Here is a 21,832-nt window from a genome sequence, read left to right as displayed (position 1 = left end):
GCGCGCTTCTAGTGCCCTCTGCTCCACCCGACCGCGCATGCGCGTGCGCTCCTAGCGCCCTCTGCGCCGCCGCCCGCCCGTGGGCTGTTTCGGTTTCGGGTCTCTGCTGCGCGCGTGCGCGCGCTCCTAGCGTCGACGGGTGGCTTCTCAGTTTCGGTTTCACTCTCCTTTCTTTGCGCGCGCGTTTATCTGTATGAAGGCAGCGCGCACCGCGCTCGCGTCATCACTACACGAATATGTACAGCTACCACTCGTTACAAAATTGTTCCCGCACCCACGGTTCTTGGGAAGAAGTGGAGAAGAAATGTTTCAACAGCGAAAGTCCCCACAATGAGCTCGTCATCACTGCTTTTCGCTACGTGATAGACATGGTAGGCTTTGGCAATATAGGAGAGATCTCGCCGGGGCCGCTGCAGGAGATGGTGCGTCGGATCTACGCCCATTACAAGCACGTCTGCATAACGGTTCCTCACGGACCCCTGGGACTGATGAGCGAATTTGTGAGCTTGTCCAACGCAGAATTCAACTACATCGCTCCAGACATCGTGGACCTTCTCGCTCGTGCCATCGCTCATATTAAGCATGCCCTGCAGAAGCAGCGACATTTGCAAGCAGTCTACATCGCCAACTTTGTCATTGATTTATTGAAATACCGATTGGTTATTGACAAGCAACGCATTAAACAGTCCGAATAACTTTGACGAGGCTCTGTCGTTTCTTTCACTGAAACATGTTTATTGAATACATACAAAAGAGTTGGTCGAGAGATGCCCTCACCCTCCCTGACTTGCCTCAACAGAAAGGATATGGGGAATCTTCATCGTGGGTCACTGCACCAGCACGATGACGGAATGGTCATTCTTTTCATACACCCATTCCACTACCACACTGCCACGATGACCCGTACTTCTCCCGTCTGCGAGAGAGAGAGAGAGAGAGAGAGAAGCATGTCTCGACTAGAACTTTTATTCTCGATTACATGTGCGTGCAGCTCTTTGTTCCGCGGTTACTCGATGCCTGACGACGACGCTCTCGGTCTCTCTTCCGGGTTTTCCGTTGCTGCACAAAGAGAGAGCACTATCGTAATCCTATACGCGTCAAAACACTAGGAAAGCTTACCGTATTCGCAGCTTCCATAAGGGAAGGAGTGTACCGCATCCACGAGATAGCGCTTGTCGTCGTAGGGGACCAAGCTCTTCTTGAGTCTCGAAATCGTGTACATCGTTTGCTTTATACTCTGGATGGTGCACTGCTTCTGAGGGACCGCCTTTTCATTGAACAGAGAATCTCGGTACACTTCATGCAATAAATGTTTCCTCACAACGTCCTTCTTAACTCCTTTCGCTCTCGCGATCTGTTTATGTGACCCAGCCACGAGAATGCTGTACATTTTCGCTTGGATGGCTACGACTTCCTGAATAACACCACCTTCCGTCTCGTCTTTGAAGTACCCCATCTGATTCGCGTGCTCGTCGTTGAAAAGCGGGTGGTCCTGCGGATAGGAAGACAGATCTAACTCACTCTCAATCTTCATCAGCTGCTCTTCCAGGCTTTCACACGTGAGAGAAAAAAATATGCTGTCCATGTCGCTATAGATCAATTGCACTGGACACGTCAAGCGAGAAAAGAGCGACTCGTAGATGAAGCTGTACATTCGGACTTTGGATATTTCAAGAATGGCAAAGCCCACGTTAAGGGGGTGCGTGCATTTGATGCGGCGTTGCTTCATCTCTACAAGATGCACTTATCACTCAGAATGTGAAAATGCTGACTGTCGACGGAGCTAGCTTTTCGGAGCGCGCTTTCTTTGTCGTAGGCCATAGTGTACCTTTTCATGCGTCTCACATTTTGTATCGACTTACCGAACGTGCTGTTCGACATGGTTTTGTACAGAAGTCGCTCGAATTTCGTGGTCGCGGCATTCCTCAACATGACGTTTCTCTGCACGAAGGTTCGCAAAAACTTGTCTTGGCGGAACGAGAGGATGCTGTGAACACATTTTATTTTCATGCCCAACCTCACGTACAGAGCGAGCAATGCATAATGAACGACATAGCGTTCTTTGTCTTAGCACGTCAGCAAGAGTTTCTTGGTGGGAGGGGTGTTCAGCGACAACGCATCTTTCAGGTGGCGTTGGTAGGGAGAGAGTTCGTTCTCGTACACGCAACTATGTTCGGGTGCCAGGGGAAAATCCCGGGTGATAGCTTGCAGTTCTTCGGGATACAACAAGTCTACCCCGTAGACGTAACCCACTTCCGAATCGTGAGGAATGTTGAGAAAATCGATCTCGCTCCACCTCGAAGGATCGACCCACTCAAAGCCCCCTGTTGGGAGATGAAAAGTCATCGCGTACGGGTACAAACTGTTCACGTCGAGGTACTGGATAAAAGTATTTTCTTGCTGGGGATCGTAATCGTCACACCCCTCGTGATTAGCCCGACAGTATCTGTGGAAGCTGTTACAAATGCCTCCCCTGATTCCCTTCTCGATCCGTTTCGTACATCTCGCGATCGCTCATGAGCTCGAGTTTGACATTGGTGAGCTTCAGAGCGCTGCTCCACGCGTAACTGGCGAGGGACATGGCACGTAAGATATCCAGTATAACGTAATACCAAATACAGTACGACGTCGCAGAGCTGACAAGCGTCGAGCGTGACGTAGAGACGCGTGTAACCGCCGAGGTTCTTACATTCGAACAATTCGAAAATCTCGAGGGCGTACTGATAGTCCTCGTCCGTGATCTCTTGGTCGTTCAGGTCACTTTAGAAAGCTTCCTTTAATGGTAGTGTGGGCAAATTGTACGCTTCGAAACTGTCGACGAAGGTGTACGGGTAAATGTCCTTCCTGAGGAGGTGCCGGAAATGGTCACCATACATTTGACGGGTACAATGAAACGCGCTCTCGCCACCGCTGGCGAGGAGGGTTTCCACCAGGTTCGACAAGGACAGGTTGAAAAACTGCGTAGTATCGCGGAAATGGAGATCACCAATGTTGAACCCTCTTATCTTTTCCGAGCTCGAAGCTAAGATCCACGGTTCGCCCAGATTTAGAACGTGCATGTGGCGGAGAAGGGAGCTCCAATCCTACTGCAGATTGTGCACGCACACGACGAGTTCTTTGGTGTTCCGACACGTAAGGTTACACGTATCACACAGCGTCGCGACAAAATTCGAAGAACCGGGCTCTACGAAGCGGGTGTGGTCGTGATGCGACACCTTTCGCGTATGTCGGTTAAATTCGTTTCCACAAAATTCGCAGTGTGTAGCGCTCGCGTGTCGCAAGTGGTCTTCCATACTCATGACCAACGGTGAGGGACAACGGTTCAACCTATCGATTTGATCACTAAATCGCTTGAGCGAGAGCAAGCATTTCTCAGCCACGTTGGGTCCCAAATAGCCATCTAGGCCTAGTATTTTTCCGTCCCAATTTCTCACTACAACGATGCAGTAAGAGCTCATCCTGTGCACACTCACGCCGTCCTTAACGAGTGCGTCCTTTTCCAAGACGCTCTCCGTGTCCAACACGGCGAAATAGGGATAGGGATGCATATACTGTATCTTGTTGAAGGAGACACTCTCCCCCGCTTTTGGCATTTTGAGAATCACTTCGTTTACGTCTCGACACAGACGTTCGTGTTGCTGCAATGCCTCTCTCATCCCGTAACCGGACGTACATTTCTCGCAATAAAAATAGTCACTTCGTCCCATGAAAGTGCAAAATTTTTTAATGCCATAGAAATGCTGCCTAACCTCAAGCAGATGGGCTTTATCTTGAGGGAGCGTGCAGGGAACCCACCCGGTAGATATTGAACTCGTCTGCTGGTCGAACACGTAGATGTACACGGAGATTTTTTTTTCTCTCCCACAGGGTAATCTCTTCGTAGGTGACTGGGAAGCAGGGCGGCCAGTACGTTACGCGTGTATCTGTATTTGAAGGATTCACGTATTTGCGGTATCTGCCATAATCGTTTGGTTTGTTCCTCAAAGGATGTAAGAGTGCCAGCACGCTATACTTGAAACACTCGTTTTCGTGATTCGGAGGGAGTTTGACGTTTGTGAGAGTTTTTTTTTTTCTTTTCAACATTTCTGGAAGCTCGACCGTGCACCCAATCCGCTTCGGTTTTAAGCGCGTTAGTTTTAAGTCGACACATTGGACGTCGTTCGAGGTGAAACCAGACCCTTCTCTCGCCTAGTTTTCTACGCGTTGCGAGGACTCTGCGATGGCAGCGTTTATCGCGCCTTCGATTTCTTGACGGTTATGAACCACTCTCATGTGAAGGCTCACGTGAAGGAGATGAAAAGTCAATCCGTCGGCTCCGTCCTTAACCATGTACGCCTTCGAGCACGGACAAAATTTGAAAGGCATTGTATAAGCTTCGAGGACGCGCGTGATTACTGAAGCTATGCTCGGTAGATAGAGTCGCAAATCGTCGACGTTGTCGTCGTGCGGGGAACAGAGAATCATGTACCTAGTAGCCGTTCCGTCAAATGCCTCATCTGTGACAAAGAAAGGAAGCAATCGTCTCTCCGTGACGGAGGGATGATTCTCTACGACGTGTTCTCGTAATGCAAGGATTCTGCGTCCCTGGACAGGCTCACCTTCGTTTCGAAACTCTGGGCTCGCATCTGGTGATTCATCTCTAGCCCTACCAGACAGAGGAATGAAATCTGCATACGACTGATCCCCTTCCCACACGAGCAATTCGTCTGCACTGTCGGGCCCATCTAGAGGTTCGTCGTCGTTCGTTTCAGGTATTACGAAAGGCGGACTACTGACTCTGTCGTCGTGATCTGGGCTGTTACCGAGATTCTCTATTCTAGCTTCGTGCTCTCTTTCTATGTCCACGAGCATGGCATCGATGGGGTCGTACTGACATACGAGACAGCGTGGCACTGCAGTCAAACAAAATCAGTATGAGATTCCCCCTCACGAAACAATGCTCACTTTTCCCTTCAGTTGAGGAATGCTTGAGATTGATGATGAGAGAGGAAGGGGTCGAGTCCCTGTGTGTGTGTTCAGTGTCGTGCGGTGACAGCGGCTATTGGTTCCTGAAAAACAATGTCATACATAGAATACACTCTCACAGCAGAGACGGTCAACTTACATTTTCGGCCACGAAACGCCTCGTGTCATGGATGGATTCCCCTCATGGGCTTTCGATCAATCGACGTAGAACCAGCGCACCTTTTATAGTCGCTACACCGCTGTCCTCCTCCTCGCATTGCGACGGTGTCGTCTGTACTTTGACCACCCCGCCTTCCGTCTTTCGCGCCTTTTTGCGATGTCGCATATGACAATGGTACCATCGACGTTGAATACAACATTACACTAATTTCTAGCTAACACTCTGGGCCGACTTGTATATGACGACGAGAAGACCCAGTGTGGGATTCCAACCCAGGAACCTTCTACACTGGACGCGACACACTAACCACTAGTCTAATTCGTGCTGCGTGACGTCTTTCTTATCGTAGAGCTCGTGTCTACACACGTGTTCAAACACGTTGAATGATGTCATAGAGAGTGAGAGAGAGAAACTAGTGTGTCCAGGGGCGACTTCGACGGTTCGCCGGCCGTGTCTCAACACGTCCAAACATGTACAAACACGTCTTAACATGTCCAAACACGTTCAATGACGTCATAGAGAGTGAGAGGAAAAGCTTTACTATAAATGTCGAAGCGAACGTTTGATTGTCATTCTCGTGCCATCATGATCAGCTTGGTAGATCCTCGTAAGTAATACCCATGACGTCATCATCGTCGAAATGTTTGAAGAGTTTCGTTTCCAGTGTACAACACTTTTGCTGCGCGTGAAGTCGGTTTTTTCCCGCCTCACATATTTCGGGAGATTGGCAGTGCCCGCTTCTTCTAGACCAATTGCAGTGGATTGTGGTCCAAAGGTACGCTTTCTCGTTATTTTTTAATACGTTCTATAATCGCTCACATTTTTTCAGAGCAAAAGCATTGGACGGACCTATTGATTCGCCCGTTTCTCGGCTGTCGGACAGTACCGTTCGACGTACGTTGCGAAGGACTTGGACTATTGAAGGAAGATGGAGAAGATGGACAATCAGTGTCACTCTGGGACTGAAGAACATTGTACGTGTGTGAGATAAAAAAAAACACGCGTTTCTCACGCTCCTTTCTTTGCAGATTACGAATGGCTACTGACGGGAGATCTACCCCTGGTCCTAACCTTCAAGCCTCCTCCGAAGACCTTCTTTTTGCGGATCGGCGATCAACTGACCACCTGTCGTTGCGGTGGACTCTGGTCAAGAAACCCCAGCCATTGGTAGACTCGAGCCTTCGTCCGTATTTGGGCTGTCTTCCCGGCTACGAAACCAAAGCTGGAGCCTAATTCATGTGTAACTTCTCACGAGAAATAAAAAAGGTTGTCTACTCTCATTCCGTCTCAGTCATGACGCCCGAGCAGAGGTTTGCAACCTTTGTGTAAATGGGGATGTATCGGGACTTGCTGCGATTATGCGATTATATTCATGGCGATAGCTGCGAGGGAGACTTTCGCTCGATTCTCAAGACGATACCCTTACGTCTGTTCACCGTCAGTGGGAAGATTGCAAAGAAAATGAAGCGTTTCGTAGATTACAAGCTCGAGCTGTTGGAAAAGTATAGACGAAGAGAAACTGTCGACCCGTGTCTCATCAACGCGGGTTTCAACCGACCTATCGTCCGTCGCTACTGGCTTCTCCACGCATCCCTCGACGTCACGGTGACCGGCGACGACGAGCGTCGGGTCAGCACGTTGGAAGATCGTCTCACAAGCGTCTTGTGTATGTCGTGAAAAAATAAATAGACTATTTTACAAAAACGAGTTCGCTCACGAGGAGACGTTTTATTGTTTCGTCATTGTCTTCGAGGTTACAGGAAAACATGGATACACAATTTTTCAAGCTGTAGCATTTCGACATGCGCATGGCTACGTAGATACAAAAAAGCCCGCAGTAAGGCGAAAAAGGTGATTGAATACATTTGTCGTTATACTCGTTCACTGCAGGTAAAGTCCTTCGAAGGTTTGCTTCGATGGGGGGAAGTCCGTAGCTGTCGAAAAACACGGCAGACCCGTCGTAGTTTTTCAAGTAGAGCACCCAGTGCTGCCCGCGCTTTCTTCGCTCTTCGGTATTGATGATTAAATAGCCGGGCTTGCGTAAAACGAAGGCTTCGTCGGAAGCGCAAATGCCTCTCAGCATTGAGGAAGCGAGGGGGTTTAGGGACACGAGTTCCAAGATGTCGCTCTCGTACATCTTTTCTATGGGAAGGTGACCGTACGGTCCTTGTCGACCCACATGAGCATGGGACACTCAGAAATCAAGAGGACGGTGACCGCGTGTGGAAGGGCGTTAGCTAAGCGTAATTGCAGGCAAACGTTTCCTTTTAGCCACTCGTTCAAATGCGAAGGAGAAGAACACTTGTCCACGTCCAAGTTGGAGTAGAAAAGGAACCCGTTCGTTTTAAATCGCTCGTCGCTATACTTGAAATGTTTCTCTCCCAGTTCTTGCAAGAAATTAAAGTAGGGAATTTTGACGAGGTCGTTCTTAAAGTTGTACTCGGCTCGCACTTGCTGTCCGTCCACGGAGAGCATCGAATGAGACAGGTCGTAATGGCGGAATTTGTAGGGGTTCGATTGGATGTCGCCGAGAAAGTCGGACGTGGCGAGCAGGGCGACGCATAATTTGGAAGGTACCCTTTCGGGGTAAACGTCAAAGTGAGTGTCCAAGCTCCCGGCACTCAAGCTCCGCACCTTGGTTTCCAATCCGCGTAACACGTAGATGGCCGGCATAGTCTGAAGCCGCCGCTCGTATTCAAAAAACAAAGAAGGTGCCAGCGTCACTTTTTTCAAGTGTAACGTCATTTCTTTAATGTCCACCTCGTAATTGTACGTTTTCTTGTCGTTGGGGACCGATATGAGTTTAAATTCGTCGTTGTTTAACAGGAAAACGACGCGAATTTCGACGGCAGGTACCATCAGGCGCGACTGTTGAAACAGGTCGGTATTGATCTGACCGACCAGGTTAAAGTATTTTCCACCCTTCGTCGCATCGTAACGTTGTTTCGGACCGCGAGACGAGACGTCGTAATCGTTCTTTAAATGTTCGTCGTCCTCGACATACAGTCCAGCCGCGTGCACTGTTTCTTGAACCAGTGGTGTGGAATGAAGCACGATGTCCAAAATACTCCTGTAGGCGTACAACTCGTTGGAACTGACGAGCTTGTTGTTCGCATAAACGGTGACCGTCTTAAACATGCCGCTCAACAGATGGTTTATTAGGAAAACAACATCTTTCTCGTCCATTTCTTTCCCGTCGTCGCGAACAATGCGCGCGGTCAAAGACACGAAGCTACCGTAGAGATCCAAGTGTGCTCTTTGTAAATTTTGAATACAAAACTCGATCACGGAATTATTTACCCCGTTGACCGGATAAAAAAGTTGGTACGAAGTATCTTCCACGCCGTATTGAATGGAAGGGGGTTCGAATATCATCACATCACTCGTTAGACAGATCGGCGTCTGTATTTTTCCTTTCGTTGACGTCATGATGGACGGAAGGCGCACAGCGGATGTGTGACCTTCATGGCGTACCAAAGATGTCTGCAGGTGCGTCGTGTGTCGGCGCCTTTTGTTGTCGTTTGCGGCGTTTCTTCCCATTGTTGTTTCCAGAGCCCTCCATGGAATCCAGTACGTCTCTCCCCGTTGGTATGGCCGTCTTTTTTACTGCGCGCGATATTCCTTCGCCATCGGCCAAATTCCGCGCTAAGCGCTTCAACGTTCTCTTGGCGATCGGTTTTATTTGCTGCCAGATGGGGACGATAAACTTGGATATGTTGCTCAACACACCGCCCCCTCGTTGGCAACGGGGTCCCGTGTACACGGGAATTATTTTGGGGGATTACGGTACATACTTGAAATGCAACGTTAGATTGGTTCTGCCTGTGGACTGCAATGGCAAACGTCTTCCCGTTTCGTCCGCGAGAACGATCATCACTGAGGTAATTTCGAATTGAGACAGGTTAAAATACTGGATGTTATCTAATATGTAGGTGACGACGTGCTTGTCCTTCTCGTAATAAAAAGGTAGTATTTTTAATATCGTTTTTTTCCCGCTCCCCACGTACGTGGGTTCCACGGTATCCGTGTAGACGATTATATTGTGAAACGGGGGTTCCAGGAGCACCTCGACGGAGCTCGTGGCATGCTCCCCCGTGAACACGGTACGCGATTCGAAGCCCAAAAGCACGGCCAGGTACTCGGAAAGTCTTAAGGTGGAGGTACACTCGGAAAGCCGAATTTTACATTTTTGTTCTGTTCCGTCAACAACTAAAGCGCGCGGGTTCGCCTACGCGCTGGTTAATCGCATCCAGAAGTGCTTGCGGCGTGACATAATAGCCGGGAGGCAGATGTACTTGCAAAGATCGAGGAATTTTCGTCTTGATCGTGAAAGAAAATTGGCGTGCTATGGGGAGACAGCCGCATAGCGTTTCTCCGTGTCCCTTGACGGGTGTGAGATGTAGCAGCTTGACAAAGGGTTCCGGTACGTGCAACCCTTTCGGCGTTTTCAGAGAGTAGACGTTATCCGCGAATTCTAGCGAGGCGTCCAGCTTGTGCGTCTGGAAATACTTGTTGAGTGTGTTACGTAGGGACGCGATTTCCAAATTCAGAGTGACGTCGCCGAAAGCGACGGGTGCGGCGTGCTCCAATAAGATGGAGGTGGCTTCGCGTTCGGTCAATTTGGGAGGCTTCACCGCACGACCTGCTTCGCGGGACGCTGGCGAGGCGTCGAGTGCTTGTGCGAGCCGAGGGTCCAATTCCACGGCCTTCACGTCCACGGGTAAGTCATATCGCGATTTATTGTACGCGAAAGAAACGTTGAATTCCTAAAGGGCTTTTACCAAAAACCCTCTCGAGATCCGAGGTGACACGAAAAGTTCTCCCGGCTTCGATCGTGTCCTCAAAAGAAACCTCGATTTTCGCATCTAGCCTTTCGTACCCGATATTTAAAAAATCGTTGCTTATGCCGAGATCCATCAGACCGACTTTATACCGATTCGAGAGCTGAAGTGGACTATCGAAAGCTACCGTGAAGGCGTTGAGTTTATTCGAGGGAAACTTATCCATGCTGGCGTTCGAGAGCAGGTGGACATAGATGTCTGACGTCATTTCCCAATCTTGACCACGTCGCTGCTCGGAACCCAACTGTCGTGTGCTTTATCGTAACCGAACCAGCAAACCAAGGAGAAGCTCTGACCGTTCACTTGCTTCTTTCTCAGCACTTTCGTTACTGGCCAAGGCTGATTGGCATCTCGGGTTACGATGAGTACCTCCTCCAGGTAGAAAGATCCGTCCACTTCCTTACCCCGCTAATCTTCAAGCTGCACGACGGGAGGGGAGGTGTCTCTCAGGCGGGAGACGGTGAAAATCTGAGGCGACCAATCCTTTCCGAGCTCTTATGAAAACCTTTTCTGTGTAGTAGGACCCTCACTTTATCCCCCACTTTGAGCTTCTTTTTCACGAAGGGTACGACGGGCTTCCCATTTATCTTATTGAACAGCTCCAATTCGTTTTCGGGCGTGACTTCGGACGGGCTGATGCCCAAAGTCCTGTGTTTGGTGTTGTTGTAGTCGCGCACGATCTTGGGAAGTGCGGAAACGAAGTAGTATTTTCCGGTTACTCTAAAATAGCGGAATATTCTGTAGCGTGAAGTGCGTATCACGCGTTCTGCCTGCGATGCTTTGATTACTGGAGAGAACGTGGAATACATGTGGACCTTCTTTCGTAAGAGATACTCCTTGACGGTCTTGTTGTAGAATTCCCCTCCTCTGTCGCAAAAGATGCGTGTAGGTGCGTTACCTCCCCGAAAAAGTCTTATCATGGCCCTTTTCATTTCGGCGGGGCGCTTCGTCTTTAGCGGGAGGGTGCGCAGAAAGCAGGAGAGCGAATCGATTGCCACGAGAATGTAGCGGTAGCCACCGTTGAATCTCTTGTATTTTGAAAAGTTGGCGAGGTCCATTTGCCACACGTCGTTGATCTTGAGCGCGATGATGCTTCTCCTATTAAACTTCCTTCTGACCGGATGGTGAAGCGTGTAGGCATCCAGCTTTCTGAGAATGGCGAGAGCCTTGTTTTTGCTCAAGTGACGCGCTTTTCTATAGCGGTCCACACCCCCAAACCACCCGCTGGCTTTTCATATCCCTCCATAAGTCATCCACGCAATGGAGGCCTGCTGCTGCTGCTGTTGAGGCTCGCGAGATTTGGGCAGAGAAATCAGACGCAATAGTTTCGAGACTTTGGGGAACCAGGAAGGTTTCTTTCCCGTCTTACGTTGTAACAAATAATTGACGAGTTCGTAAACGGAGGAGTGTCTGATGGGCTTGCCCGACACAGAGACACAACCCTCGCGATCCCAGGAAAGAACCTTCTTTAATTCCGAGACGACCCTTTTCGCTTCCTCTTCGTCCACCTCTGGAGAGAGGAGCGAATAGTCAAAGTCATTTGTAGCGTCGGACGCCTTGTTTTTATTGTCGTAGGGGTCAAATCCGTACTGCTTAAGTATGCGATACAGTGCTTGCAGTATGAGTTTCACTTTGACGTCATCACTCTCCTTCGAGGAAAGAATGTTTCCCATGGAGGAGGGGGTCGTCACTTCAATTCTCTTGGCCATTGGCGAAAAGGTTCAACACGGCGGAAAGTAGGAGAGGAAGCACCGACGAAAGAACGCCCTGTCCTCGCTGCTGAGACAGATAGCGCTTCAAACGTTGCGGATTCTTGTGAATCTTTTTGTAGGCGAGCCGTCGTAAAAAGCGTTTGTGCTTCTTCAAACGCACGAACGTGTCTGGAGCTAGAGCCACCTTTCCGTTCAATACATTGAGGCAAATTTCGGAGAGGTGTTTCATGTCGGACGAGGAAGAACGGTGCAGAGGGGGTAGAGTGGAGAGTACTTTGAGTACAGTGAGGTGAGGGCGGAGATTCATTTCGGGGCGTAGATATATTGACGTTCACCCGGAAAGATATTGCTACACAACCTGTGATCCTCGTGCGTATAGTTGTGAAGATCCACGAGTAAATAAGCATGGGGCGATGACATCGCTTGTTTATATGCGTCCAGAAAATACTCCAATCTTTTTCTGCCAAATAGCTTTTGCCCGAAATGTTCCATCTGGTGCACGCTGCGCACGGTGCGCCACAGGACGACGTAACTGGCGTTGTAGGATATAGTTCTAAAATGGCTACTGTCGAAAAAGATGTTTTGAACGAGTAAGAAGATCGACGCGTTGGCGTGGTGAGAACCCCGAATGAAAAGATCGGTCACCTCCTTCAAGGAACCGGCGTCGGTCTTGTGATCGTCGACGACGATCAGCGAGAAAGACTGAGAGAGACTGAAAACAAGAGACTGAGACTCGAAGAGAAATGCATCGCTTTTATTTACACGTCGTCGTCCTCTACATCGGAACTGCGTTCCCAATACAGATTATCCAGGCTAAAGTTGGACTTCTTTTTCGCCAGTTTGTCCGCCGCTAAGATGCGGTCGAGCGTCTTCATCTTGTCCTGACACATTTCTTGACGCGCTTGCAGCCATTCCAGGCGGTGGACTTGAAAGGCTTCCTCCACGATGCCGCGAATAAATTCGCGAAGTTCTTTGTTTTTTGTCTTTTCCTTGCGAAGACGAGAAACGCAGGAGAATAAACCACACATGGCGTTATCCACGTATCGGTCAGAATGATGACGCGAGCGCGGTGCGCGCTGCCTTTATACAGATAAACGCGCGCGCGCAAAGAAAGGAGAGTGAAACCGAAACTGAGAAGCCACCCGTCGCCGCTAGGAGCGCGCGCAGTGTAGAGCCGAAACCGAAACAGCCCGCGGGCGGCCGGCGGCGCAGAAGGCGCTAGCAGCGCGCGCGCATGCGCAGTCGGGTGGAGCAGAGGGCGCTAGAAGCGCGCGCGCGCGTAAGTGTAGCTCCCGCGGCGCGGCGCCTCAATCAGTTTCTTCCTGGCTGGCGCGGAGAGCAGACTTACGCTCGGGTGCTCCACGCTCGCTCAGTTTCTGCCTGGCTGATGAGCAGTCGCCGCGGGGGAAAAGGTGAGTGATTTGCCGCGCTCCTTTTCTCGCATGTTTGCCGTGTTGAGCGGTGACCAACGAGTGATTTGTCGATGTTTGACCGCGCTCGTGTTAAGCCTTTTCTCGCATGTTTAGACTTGTTTAGCAGAGAGCAAGCCTGCTGTTTAGCGGTTCCCGCCTTGTGTTACGTGTATAGTGGTGAGGCGCTGTGGTTAGGCCTAGTCGATTGCCTTTTCCCCGATATGTACTGTTTTCTGTGTGTACTGTGTGTTAAACCTTTTCTCTCGCATGTCTAGACTTGTTTAGCAGTGCTGCTATTTTCTACCTGCCGCTAGTGTTATGTTCTGTCTTTCTCGTCTAGAGCTATGATGGTGGTGCCATCTGGTGTGATGCCTTGCAACTAAGTGGCCACCTGTCGTCGATCTCTGCAACTGCCCATCGCCAACTTCCAACATGGCGGGCGCTGGTCACTCGGGTGTTGCGGAGCGGCTTCTTCGCCGCGGCGTCGTTGATTTTGGAATAAATTGTTTCTCTCCACTCTAATTCTATCTTTTTATTTTATTTTCTACATGTTTTTTTATTTTTTATGGACACAATTTGTCGGCAACGCACAGGGTGGTCTGGACACGTCTTAGATGCTCCCCAATTAGTGTGATGACTCCCTGGAGGGTCCTGCTTAATGTGGAGGGTCCCAATTAGGTCTAATTGCTAATTAAACGTGTCCAGAAGCCTTGTACCGTTTCGGACAGTCTGTGTCCAGTCATTACTACTCCCACGTGACATTTATGTATGTGCATACGGTTCCTCTGTTTGATGCTTGGTGTGGCAGTGGCCCAATTAACTCCGCTGTTGAAAGCAGGATTTTACGGAAACTACGAGCTTCTAGCGCATGCATTTTTACATGTGGAGTCGTTTTTGCATTCTTTATCGACTTTCTACTCGGGGACCATTTAGTATACCCCGAAATCTGAAAAACATTGGAGACTGGCAACTTGACTGGATAGAAGGTTGAGTTCTGTGTGGTCCTTTTCAGTAATGTGGAATTCGGCTTTCTTTCCAGGCTTCCCGCCGTGATGAGGTGGACATTGGGGTCCGACATGACGGTCCAGCTCATACTGACGCGTGGAGCTCTACAGAATTGCTTCCCGGATATGATGATTTCTTTGGCTTCTATGCCACAAGCCCCGGTATGTAACTATATTTATTTCAAGTATTGAAAAATTATAGGATGTCAATCCTCTGCTCAGCTATTACTCAGAATCAGCTATAAAAGAGACTAATGTTATTCTGCTACGGAGACAGAGAGTGATCATGTGTTTTTTACACCTCGCAGCGAGATCCCAGCTTTTGTAGAACACCTCTCAGGGCACTGCCTCACGAGCAACAATTCTCAGCTTTATGGAACTACAGGTGTCGTAGACGCCCGTTGCTTCTTCTATATCATAACACCGCACATGTTAAACTTAAAGGGACGTAGAAGCGACCTTAATTTCTTTTTTCCTTTTTTTTCGCTAGCGACGTCATCTGCAACGAATACAATGAGCTCCTGCGAAAGAACGATGAGCGCAGGTGACCTACAGAGGGCGCGCAAGGCTCTGTTCCTAGCACCTCTAAGAAACTCTCTCCACATACAAAGAGCGCATCGGTGAACGAGAAGACGCCGTGACGTATCACGGCCGATGTAACCGGCTCGTGACCAGAGAATGTATAAGCGGCGCGCAGGGATGGGCAGTATTTAAATACATTGTAATTAAAATACTATTTAAAATATAGATACATGTATTTATATTTCGTATTTCAATACAGTCTCAAAAACATGTATTTATAATTATGTTTAAATACCAATTTTCAAGTAGTTATTCTTGTAAATACTCTTAACTACAGAATATACTGACTCATATCCTAAAATTGTCCTGCATTTGACGTTTCGGGAAGACGGGCGAGTTTGGGGCGCAGTTATACTGTGTTTGCGCCAGCATGCGCATGCGAGAACCATTTTAAATGGCGGGTTTTTCACTGCTGTTGCAGACAACGGTCACGACTATCAGATTACCTTGTTGTACGAAGCACCTTCGTCAAATTTAATACGAGCCATCAGCACCTGTGGAAATGATATTCTCCTTTGCGAATGTGATTGTACGGCTGAACAAAAGGTGCTTAAAATATGGAGGCTTCGAGGAACTTCTAGTATTAAAATCGCAATGATAATCTAACAAGTAAATGTTCTTGTTGCTTGCTGTTTTGTTGGTATGATAATCATTATTTCTGTAATTCCAGATGCCATCTTCCTCACAGATTTTATGGTAGTAGTTACGGTATTTAAATACTGATATTAAAAAGTATTTGTGGGGAGCATTTAGATACCCTTTCAACAAAGTATTTTGTATTTATATTTAAGCGCTCAAAAAAATGTATTTATGCCCAGCCCTGTCGGTGCGTGAGCTGAGAAGAAAACAACAACAAAAAGGCACTCAGCAGTTTCGAGCTCACGCGGGGCCCGTGTCTCCCGCCCAAGACCGCTTCCTCCGACAATCTTTTCGAAATTTTATTGCGCAATGGCAATACACCGCATAGCGAAAATATTTTTAGTGGTGACTCCTGGTAGGCAGCTCGACAGATGGCGGCAAGGTTTCGAGCAATGTCAAGTGCCACTTTCATGCTCTTTTAACTCCCCACTAAGCTGCCCACACACATACATGCATACCCACGCGAATAAAATGTAAAGGAAATATACCCATATATTTAGGATTACGTCGAGCTTTAACTTCTTGCCCTATCAAGCATTCATCGTTTTGCGTCCTGCGATGTTGTTTACGGATGCCACGAAAAGATAAACGCACTGACACTACCGTTTATTAGCGTGCAAGCACTCATGGAGTGGATTGCATTACCACAAGTACCACTTAATGCTATTTAGGTTGCAGTAAAGGGATACCTTGAAAAGAAGACCAATCCTGTTGTCGTGGGGAGCATCGCTCGACTTGTTTCTAAGGAACATACTAACATCTATCCACACAAAAGTGTTGCTTTCGTGCTCCTTTCACACTACGCCGATCGTAAAAATGTTGCTCTCCCTACGGCATGTTGTCTGCTATGTTGCAGGTCAGCACGCGTACAGAGACGAATATCACGGATCATTCTTCATTCAGACTCTCTGTGATGTCCTGGAGAGAAGTTTCCGCTTCAATGATTTCCTGACCATGATGACACTTGTCCAGTTTTATGTGTCAGAGAAAGAGATTCCCTTCCTGAACCAAATGACCAAACAGATGCCGAACACATGTTCTACGCTGAGGAAGAATTTACGCTTTGCGGGCCAGGTAAGGGATGACGTAACGTAATTTCAAATATATTTCAATGTATGAACTCGTTCTTCTTCGGCTCCTCTTCGCTCCTCAAGGCATTTTAAAATGAGTACATTAGTTGAAAGGCTAATTGGCATGCATAATCTCTTGACAGTGTGACCGTTAATTTTGTTTCCAGGAATATTTCGTCGCGCCAGTCACTGTGTAGACATCTGATATCGATTAACCAGCGGCGCGGAAATATTTCGAACAGTTTCAGCAACAACGTAATTTCCATCGGGCGTAAGGTTGAACAGTAGCTTCTGTAACAGTAGAATTGTACCCTCGCGATGGAATGTTGTGTTGTGCGCTAATGTAGCATGTAAAAGGTTCCTATCGAGCACTCTGCGGCGTAACTTTGAAATAGGCGGCAGGTTCGATATCTTCTAGAGCATTCTAGACTGCAGAAGAGCCTTCATGTTGAAAAAGACTTTCGCTCGTGAAAAATCAGTGAGTAAATGTAATTGAATAAAACTACCGTATGTCGAAAGACGACGAACGAGGACGGATTAGCGACAGCTGTCATGCCGGTGAGTAGTGTGTCTGCAGCTGTAGACAGCAATGAATAATGAAATTCCTTGGGAATGAGAACTTAACACCAGCCGTGGTTTTGCAAAGATCTCATGCAGATTATGGGAACAAAACGTGTGAAGCGAGAGGACTGCACGAATGGTGCACACATTTTGGTGAAGGACGGGATACGGTGACGAATGAATGACATGGACAAATTCATCCGACTGCTGGTGAGCGAGTGCGGGTGATCACCGCAGGCGTTGTGCAAGCCATCCCTGTGAACTGTCCAGTAATAGTTCTGGACACTGCAGCCCAGCGTAATGTTAGTTTTGGAAGTGTGGAGACAATCATTCACGTGTAGTTACTGCTGTGCGAAATCCATGCCAGGTGGACTACCTATCACCTCACTTCTTACCAGAAGGTAGCGTGCATGGCAGTCTCTGCGCAGCTGCTGAATCGACTTGAGTGTCGGGGACAATTTTTTCTATGAATCATTAGATGTCACGAAAGCTGGATGAATCATTTCACCACATAGACAAAAAGAGTGAGCATAAAATGAGGACATCAGGCTCATGAAAGAACTGATGTTCTGAGGCTGGAACAACACAGAAGGGACAAATACATACAACGCCTCAATTTGGTAGAGCCCTGGACCGGCAATGCAGAAGATGTGGGTTCGAGTCCTACAGCTAGATAACCTTTTCAGTGACTTTCATCTTTCAACATCAGGGTAGCCTCCGCAAAAGAAAAGCAAGATGCAGTGGTCTACTGGGAAGTCAATTCGAACTGCATTCTGCAACATGCGGGGTAGAATTCATGTGCACTTCGTGCAGCAAGGGTTCGCGATTAATGCCCAGCACTACTCCACATTGGTAAAGGGTGACCTGCGAAGCGCAATTCGCAAGAATCGACCTGGGATGTTGTGCTGAACAGTTATTCGTAGTCAGAACAATGCAAAGCCTGACGCGGCGAATTTGACAGTAGCTGCCCTAGCCAAAATGCGCTGGAAGATTTTGCCCCATGCCTCTTACAGCCCAGATGGAGCCCTAAGCGATTAACATTTGTTTGAGCACCATAAAGAGCACCTTGGAGGAAATGCGCTCCGCACAGGTGAAGCCCCCCTTGAAACCAACAGGCGAAGATGTCCTGCAGTGTCTACGACAGTAGCCCACGTCTACGCCAAAGGCATCAAGGTGTTGCCACAGCGATGGAAGCAGTGTCTAGATGCGCACGATGAATATTTTGAAACTGGCTGGTTTCACGTCAGTTCAGGCAGGGAGGTCTCCTGGATTTTCATTATTTTTTTTATATTTAGAAGCTCAGCGCACATGATGATCAAAAGCGGCAAAATGAATTATTTCTACCGAATAGTTTTTGTGCAAAAAAAAAAATCCAGAAAATGTGGATCTGAATTCGAGTATTTCCTTTTTGCCGTTTTTCACGCGTATATCTCCTGAGTTTTAAAAGGTACTGTTCTGCAGTTTCTTTACGCTTGACCATGCCTACTGACCAACAGCCCGAGCGCAAATTTTGGCGCGCAGGTGCAACGCTCTGTCATATAAAAAATATTGAACATGCTCTAGAGCGGAGTTTTTGTTCCAACTTCGACGCGTGATTTCCCTAGCTGTTGATGTCACTTGGTATCAGTTTACTCAGCTTTTAATGTTCTTTTATTTGATATATCTATTGCAGTTGTACCATCTACCAGCATCTACTGAAATCGACAAACGTTTAAGCATATTTCGAGGAAACAAGGATTTTGCGCGTCAGTTTCTCAAAAAGGCCCCTTTTGATTTCATTTATTTTGTGCCAGGACATGGCCCGATCTTCTTTCAGCTGATATAAAAAAAATCTGCTTAAAAAGGTGTGCACTGGCGATTAGCGCGTTAAAGCGTGGCCGTATTCTGCGCGCGTAGCGTTGGAGTGGGGCTGGCGGTACCGCGGGGTGTCGGCGCTCTATCGATGTCGTAGAAGAAAATGAACAACATTGTGTAAGCACAAGTGGTAATTTATATAGACGTATTTACAAGACTGCGAAATCAGAAGCATGATTTAACAATGGCAGTGACAAATGGAATGATTTCACTGAGTTTCTATGAAAATGTCACTTTTCTGCATTCACTGTCCGCGGTACGAGCTATGAATGTTTCTCTGCTTCCAGTTTCCGTCCTGTCCGTCTCCTTTCAGTCCGTGTCTTGCTTTGCCACACATGCGAACCTTGTATCCCTGGTTGACCAGGTAGCCCAGAAATCAGGCCCTCTGCGCGTAGATGCAGGAAATGGACGCGCTTTAGGTATTTTGGCAAGCATGTTATCATATCTTGTGATCCTAGGATGGCGTCTTGCTCACGTGAACGCAAGTTATGTGTCGTGGCATGGTGCTTGATTATTCCACCGATCTCGTCGCGCGCACTTTTGCCGTGGCCGCAACTTTCACATCATCGTCCATGTCAATGCCGACTTTATCAAGAGATAAACCATCTTCTGCTGGACAACACTGACAAAGCCTAAGAAAACAAGATGCAGTATTCACTTCGCACATCATATATGACTTGATTTCCTAGGCTGTTATTGTAGAACGACCACTATTTTGTACGGTACACACACATAACTCGGAAGTTTGCGCAGTAAATGCAAGAACAAACGTCCTGTCGAGTATCTATTTTCACCCACTTTGGACGTAGGCTGTAAAATTTCGTGAGGTCCAGACTTGTACCTGGGTTATCATCTTTGAAAAGTTGGTACGCTTCACGCACTGTTTGTGTCGTGTAACGCCTGACAACTTGGACCTTCTTTTCGTCGTTGATCACCACCGTGAGCACGTCCTTCATGTTCGGGCTTTGCACAGAGCATCTATAGTCGTCGTCTGTGTACTATTTCAAGGCAACGTCCACATCTTTTTTTCTGGCCGTTTTTTCCCTCGTACATGTCCGGAACAGCACAGACCCCTGCCTTATCCTTCAGCTTGCGCGCTTTTCCAATCATATGCTTCGTGGATTCTGGGACCAAGCGCTGAATATCTTCCTTACTGAGGAAACTAGAAAGCAACGTGTACAGTCGGTACCGATCTTGATACGAAGTGCATTTCTGAAGGGCTCTACGGGAGCCCTCTACCCACTGGGAGCAGACGTTGCACTCTGCGTTGTACGGCTGCTTTAACTTTCTGTGACATCTCCTGTTGGATCTCCCTCTTCGTTCTTCTGACGTACAATTTTCGTAGTTGTTGCTTCACTGCACCAAGGGTCTTCAAAGGCGTAACATCAATATTTGCCGCAACAAGACTACAGTTTACGTCATCAGTTGCATCAAGCTGGATTAGACGCGGTTGATCCACGGATGTCGCCTGACTCGCACACGACGAAGAGGAAGATTTTGAGATGGAGTTTGAACGTTGGAAGCATCACAGAACTTGAAACAGTGATGACAAAGATAGTCGTGTTCACACACCAGTGATGCTTGGTTGACAGGCAGACAGAACCCTTTAAGAGCCCCGATATTCAGGTCGCTCACCTTTCTCCATTGTCGCTGGTTCAGAAAAATCTACCTATAATAATATGCCTAATATTTCTAATATTTCTAAAAATATATCTAATATTTTTATGCCTCCTCTTGTAGTCAGCACAGAACACGCGTTTTGAGCTGAAAACCATTTGCATAACTTAAACTTATTGTAAAATGAAGTAAAGAAAGCCTCGTAGGAACTTGTGGGAGCTCCCTGAAAAAGCAGCTCCTAACTCTAAATTTATTTGTACAGTATGCACGTCACCGTGTATGCAGCTTGCGAAGAGAAGTTTTATATTTGCTGACCATTTAGTCGTTAGAATACAGCTTTTATGTATTTTTCGTTGGAGACTTAATCCTCTTGAACTTGAAGGACACCTACACAGCAACGTACTCCCAGGGGTGGTTTCTTTGTTTAGCAGGAAGTCAAAAGTTTGCCGACGAATAGTGAGCTAAGGCGAAAGCCAAACAGCCTTGCCTAAATAAGGGGCGCATCGCAGGAGGTCTCCATCGCGCGGTACGGTCAGCCCCACTCCGACACTACGCGCGCAGAATGGGACCGTGATTTAACGTGCTAATCGCTAGTGCGCACCTTTTGAAGCAGAATATTTTATATCAGCTGAAAGATCTAACATCGGGTCATGTCCTGGCAAAAAAGAAATGAAATCAAAAGGGGCCTTTTTGAGAAACTGACGCGCAAAATCCTTGTTTTTTTTAAATATGCTTAAACATTTGTCGATCTCAGTAGATACCTGTAGAAGGTACAACTGCGATAAATATATCACATAGGAGAGAAGTAAAAGCTGAGCACACTGATACCAAATACGGTAATGATGGACATCTACAGCCATAGAAATCACGCGTCGAAGTTGGAACAAAACCGCGCTCTAGAGCATGTTCATAATTTTTTATTTCACGGAGCGTTGCACCTGCGCGCCAAAATTTGAGCTCGGGCTGTTGCTCAGTAGACATGTATAAGCGTAAAAAAATTGCAGAATAATACCTTTTAAAACTCAGGAGATATACGCGTGCAAAAACGGCAAAAGAAAATATCTACTCGAATTCAGGCCCACATTTTCTCGATTTTTTCACAAAGGCGATTCGATAGAAATAATTCATTTTGGCGCTTTGGATCATCATGTACGATGAGCTTCTAAATATAAAAAATAATGAAAAACCAGGAGGTCGATGGGACCTCCTTGCCAGAACTAACGTGAGACCGGCCAACCACACTGTAAGAAAGTGCCGCAAGATTTATGGTCAGAACCCAGTTTTTGGCGTACAAAGAACATATCCTACCGCGTAGGGTTCCGGTAGTGTAATTAATACCTATTAAATATACCGTAATCATAACTGTTGTCGGCCTCGGTGGCTCAGTCGGTAGCGTGTTCCCCTTCTGATGCCGA

The 21,832-nt window shown here is 47.6% G+C and overlaps 1 protein-coding gene across 4 annotated transcripts in view; it reads left to right on the top strand.

Annotated features, from left to right (window-relative positions):
- The window catches only part of LOC135379040 (caspase-3-like), a 251,721-nt gene that overhangs the window by 155,376 nt on the left and 74,513 nt on the right, over window positions 1-21,832 (top strand). For all 4 annotated transcript variants that reach the window (XM_064612290.1, XM_064612287.1, XM_064612289.1 and 1 more), the window contains 2 exons: window positions 14,130-14,256; window positions 16,172-16,389. In XM_064612290.1, coding sequence (XP_064468360.1) covers window positions 14,130-14,256; window positions 16,172-16,389 — 345 coding nt within the window. The remainder of the gene's footprint in view (window positions 1-14,129; window positions 14,257-16,171; window positions 16,390-21,832) is intronic.

Source organism: Ornithodoros turicata, chromosome 1 (genome assembly GCF_037126465.1).
Source record: "Ornithodoros turicata isolate Travis chromosome 1, ASM3712646v1, whole genome shotgun sequence".
NCBI lineage: Eukaryota > Metazoa > Arthropoda > Arachnida > Ixodida > Argasidae > Ornithodoros > Ornithodoros turicata.
The sequence above is the reverse complement of the archived record's forward strand: the minus strand, read 5'-3'. Positions and strand labels throughout refer to the sequence as shown.